General features: G+C 43.9%; 1 protein-coding gene across 1 annotated transcript in view; it reads right to left on the reverse strand.

The window, feature by feature from the left end:
- Window positions 1-5,090, reverse strand: part of CCDC129 (coiled-coil domain containing 129) — a 123,429-nt gene that overhangs the window by 5,993 nt on the left and 112,346 nt on the right. The window contains exons 11-12 of the mRNA XM_010829392.1: window positions 2,901-2,983; window positions 1,010-2,305 (exon numbers count right to left, since the gene is read on the reverse strand). Of these exons, the coding sequence (XP_010827694.1) occupies window positions 1,010-2,305; window positions 2,901-2,983 (1,379 nt within the window). The remainder of the gene's footprint in view (window positions 1-1,009; window positions 2,306-2,900; window positions 2,984-5,090) is intronic.

Here is a 5,090-nt window from a genome sequence, read left to right on the forward strand (position 1 = left end):
ATTTCTGACCTTGAGAACTGCTGAAGTCATTGGAAGGACTTGCTAAATGCCTGTTGATTTATCAGGGACTGAACAGGGCTGAGGCTCCTTCAGTTCTCAGTAATCCTCATGTCCACTTTTAAACAAACTTAGCAAAAGTAGACCAAAAGTTCCTCTATTTGACATGAGAAGCTCTATAATTCAAGACCTGAACAATAAAAAATAACAAAACTTGACAACCACACACAACTAGCATTTTTTAGGGCTTTTTATGTGCCAGGCACTGAGTGTCTGACTGTGCTGTGTGCCTTACAAGCTTTGTCTCATTTAATCCTAAAACAATCCTGTGTCAGTGACATAAGTAATCTCCCTATTTTATAAGAAGGGGACTAAGCTCAGAGAGATGACACGTCTTCCTCACAATTATACAGGTAAGTGAATATGAGAATGTTCAGTTAAACTGAACTGAAGAGGAGATTCAGATGCACGAATGCTTAGAACCTTACCTGTGAATGTACTGTTTTATATCCCAGTGTAAAATGGGGGTTAATAATAAAATTTGCTTTCCTTCCTTCATGAGGTGATTGGAAATATCAAATAAGAAGAAATCTATGGGAATTCCCTGGTTGTGCAATGGTTAGAGCTCCATGCTTCCACTGCAAGGGACTGAGGTTCTATCCCTGATCAAGAACTAAAATCCCACAAGCCACATGGCCAAACATAAATAAATAAAAATAAGTAAATAAATAAAAATTATTGACAGTGCCTGCTGCTTAAGACAATATCAAATAAATTTCTATAGGTGTTAAATCAGAGCATTTAAGAACTAAGTCAATGGCTACCTTTAAAAAAAAAAGACATTTGCGAGAGTATATTATAAACGATAAAGCACTCTACAGCTACTACTCATGATTTGCAATGGAAAGGTATATCCTGAGAGCTCACATTCAGAAAGGGAGGCTGAGTATCCTCCCTGAGGTATGTATTGTTGCTGCGTCTGCTTCCCCACTTTGTGGAGGCAAATACTTACAGAATACAGCTCCCTCACTGTGGTGTCCTGAAGGACTTTCAAAGTCTTCATGAGCTGGGCTTCCAGATGATTATGTAAGCATAAGCAATGCCAACAAGTTGGAGACACAGAGTTGGGGCTTTGCCTCTCCGCGGTGCAGTGGCGGTGGTGATGACAGCAGATACAGCAGTGGGTGGGCACAGCTTGGCAGGTGGCCCCTGGGTAGTTCCTAGGGAAACCTGTGTCTAAAGAGACAGATTTGGTGAGGGGTGGGGCCTTTTTACCTGGAGCTGAACAGCAGTGCCAGGGTGGAGCCTCCCATGTGTCAGTCTGAACAGAAACATCATTGAACTGTCTTGCTTCTGACCCCAGTCCTGGTTCTGCTGCAGTAATAGGGTCACACACAGTGCATTCTAAAATCACTCCTTTAGAATCTGTTCCCAAGACCACAGCATTCTGAGCAGGTGATGCCAGTTTGGAGGACAGCTGGCTTGTCACAGACATGGAGCTAGCAGCATGTAAGTTAGTATCTGGAGGAAGGTCTCCCATCTCAGATTCTTCCCTAGGTGATATTTGACCCAAAGCTCTACACACTGCTCTCCCTTGGGGACTATCTCCAGCCACATTATCTAGATGGAGAATGGACATTCCAGAAGTTTGAACAAGGTCCCTTGTATTGGATGTGGCTTCCCTGGGCTTGGGGACATGCTGCGAGATACTGTTTTGCATCAGTAAGGCATTGTTGATGGAAGGACAGAGTTTACTGACTTCTGTTCCTCTTGGGGCCTCTGAGTCATCATGAGGGGACTTGTCTGGAGCAGGATCAGTTCCGGGTGATCTCACAGACTCACAGGGGTGGTTGTGCACATATACTTCCCCAGCTTGCTCAGGCCACAGAAGCCCATCCTTTGCATCTGTGATGTGTGTCATTGTAACACCCATAGAGCTACCGTATTTGAAGGTAACTGTGCCTGTAGTGGCCTTGTATTCAATTTGGGGCACGGGTGGGTGTTGCCGTAGCTGGCCACCTCTCCTTGGGAGTTCTACCTCAGGGATGCTTTTATCAAGGGCCAGATCTTGGGTCCACAGCTCTGGGGTCGACCCCATGCCCTCTGACTGAGACTCTTTTTCCACCATAGAGGCTGAGGCTTTCTCTTCCAAGACACTCCAGTCTTGACTTGAAAAAGATGTGCTCACTATACTCTTGGAATCAGATTCATCTGACTCTTGCTGACAAGACTCTAAGCTATGGCTCTGAGCCCTTGGCGTTTCATATCCATTCTTGGCAGGACTTGGGCTGCTTGACAAGGGGTGTATCTGTGGGAGAAATGGGAATAAAGGCAAATGGGTCAGAAATGAGGGAGAGGCACTAGGTTTAAGAAATAGTTCATTTTACATTTTTTCCCCATTATCATTGACTTAAGAATCATGAGACAAGGATTACAAAATCAGGTTTATGTGAGTTTACTACTTTGTTGCTGTTTAATTGCTCCGTCGTGTCTGAATCTTTGCGATCCCAAGGACTGTAGCCCACCAAGCCCCTCCATCCATGGGATTCTCTAGGCAAGAATACTGGAGTGGGTTGCCATTTTCTTCTCCAGGGGATCTTCCCAACCCAGGGATCAAACTTGTGTCTCCTGCATTGGCAGGTTGACCGCTGGGCCACCTGGGAAGCCCTTTACCTGGGACCTTTCAATGAGGCTCAGTTACTTTCTTCAGAAAAATCAAAAGAAAATAGAAAGGAAAGGAGCACTGAGCTTTCTGCACTTGCCCACCGTGACTCCACTCTCCCCTGTCCCTTGGGTGCCTGTCACATGTCTTCTAAGCATTGGTTGCTCTTTTCAACTGTGGTAACACACTTTAATCTTATCAGTCCTTCTGTTCCTATTTCAACTCTCAAGGGGCCCTCTACCTGCAGGGGTGGTGGCTCCGGTGGCTCCTCCAGGAACCCGCTGCTGTCAGATTGGCAGCTGTTTGCTCTGTTCACCATGGCTCCTGCAGAAAGGAATAAAGAGACCTCCGGTGAGTAAGGTGAGACAGACAGGCACCCAGACTGAGGTCAAATCCTCTCTGTGCCTGACACACCATAGAGCCTCAAGAGATGTCCACTGTGTGAAGTATAAAGGAACGAGGGAATTTCAAGAATTTTCCCCTCAATTATCAGAGGGTCCATGTAAAACTGGGTCACTGGTTTCCTGTTACAAGGAGTAAAGCATGAAACAAAGGAAGAGGAACTAACATCTCTTAAAACTAAATAGCAATCTGATTGTGAGATGCATCTTTACTAAGGGGAAGAAAACCCAGAAGGAAATGCAGCCTTAAATGCCCCACTGACAAGAAAAAAAAACACCCAAATTTGTATATTTGTGTATATATATTGCAAAGGACTGAATGTAACATCTCCCTTCCACCATGCTATATAAACATTAGGAGACCCAAAGATATTCAACAGGATAGTTGAAACTTGCTGAAGAATGGCCAAAACAGAGTCTGCAATTTTTCACTTTTGCTATATTTGTTTTGGCTCAAGATTTGTGCCACAGCCTGTGAAGGACTCCTGGTACATCACTATTCTTTAAACTTTCCAGATAATGCCTGCTAAGTCACTTCAGTCGTGTCTGACTCTGTGCGACCACATAGACTCCAGACCACCAGGCTCCCCCGTCCCTGGGATTCTCCAAGCAAGAACACTGGAGTGGGTTGCCATTTCCTTCTCCAATGCATGAAAGTGAAAAGTGAAAGTGAAGTCGCTCAGTCATGTCTGACCCTCAGCGACCCCATGGACTGCAGCCTTCCAGGCTCTTCCATCCATGGGATTTTCCAAGCAAGAGTACTGGAGTGGGGTGCCATTGCCTTCTCCAAGATAATGCCTAAGCAATAGCTATTCTAGAATATAAGCTCCATATAAAATTGTTGCCATTCTTTCCCTTTCTCATAACTCTTGGGTGAAATGATATATTAGAGCACTAGAACAGAATTATAGGTTAGAGCCCATCCATCTACATGCTTGTAGTTTCAAGACAATCTGGTCAAAATGAAAATAAAAGCCCGCAAACATGAAAGGTCCCTAAAAAGTAGAGAGTAATTTCCTTTAAAAGGGATATATTTATATAACTGTTAGGTTTAGTTAACTGTACTTGTGTAAATCACAAACACCTATAATAAGCAAAAATAACCCCTGAAACTGATTTAAGTGAATTAGAACTTCTCTTTGATGGTGGAATTGGGCATAATTCTCTCCAATGTGTGTATTAGTTGCTCAGTCACATCCAACTCTCTGTGACCCCTTGGATCGTAGCACACCAGGCTCCCCTGTCCATGGAATTCTCCGGGTAAGAATACTGGAGGGGGTTGACATTCCCTTCTCTAGGGGATCTTCCCGACTCAGGGATCAAACCTGTGTCTCTTGTATTGCAGGCAGATTGTTTACTCTCTGAGCCACCAGGAAAGCCCCCTCTATCTAGAGTAGAACTTTATTATTATTTTTTTTTCTAATTTTATTTTATTTTTAAACTTTACATAATTGTATCAGTTTTGCCAAATATCAAAATGAATCCGCCACAGGTATACATGTGTTCCCCATCCCAAACCCTCCTCCCTCCTCCCTCCCCATACCATCCCTCTGGGCCGTCCCAGTGCACCAGCCCCAAGCATCCAGCATCGTGCATCGAACCTGGACTGGCAACTCGTTTCCTACATGATATTTTACATGTTTCATTGCCATTCTCCCAAATCTTCCCACCCTCTCCCTCTCCCACAGAGTCCATAAGACTGTTCTATACATCAGTGTCTCTTTTGCTGTCTCGTACACAGGGTTATTGTTACCATCTTTCTAAATTCCATATATATGCGTTAGTATACTGTATTTATGTTTTTCCTTCTGGCTTACTTCACTCTGTATAATAAGCTCCAGTTTCATCCACCTCATTAGAACTGATTCAAATGTATTCTTTTTAATGGCTGAGTAATACTCCATTGTGTATATGTACCACAGCTTTCCTATCCATTCATCTGCTGATGGACATCTAGGTTGCTTCCATGTCTTGGCTATTATAAACAGTGCTGCGATGAACATTGGGGTACACGTGTCTCTTTCCCTTCT

The sequence above is a fragment of the Bison bison genome, unplaced genomic scaffold (genome assembly GCF_000754665.1).
Source record: "Bison bison bison isolate TAMUID 2011002044 unplaced genomic scaffold, Bison_UMD1.0 scf7180017858770, whole genome shotgun sequence".
NCBI classification, from domain to species: Eukaryota; Metazoa; Chordata; class Mammalia; order Artiodactyla; family Bovidae; genus Bison; species Bison bison.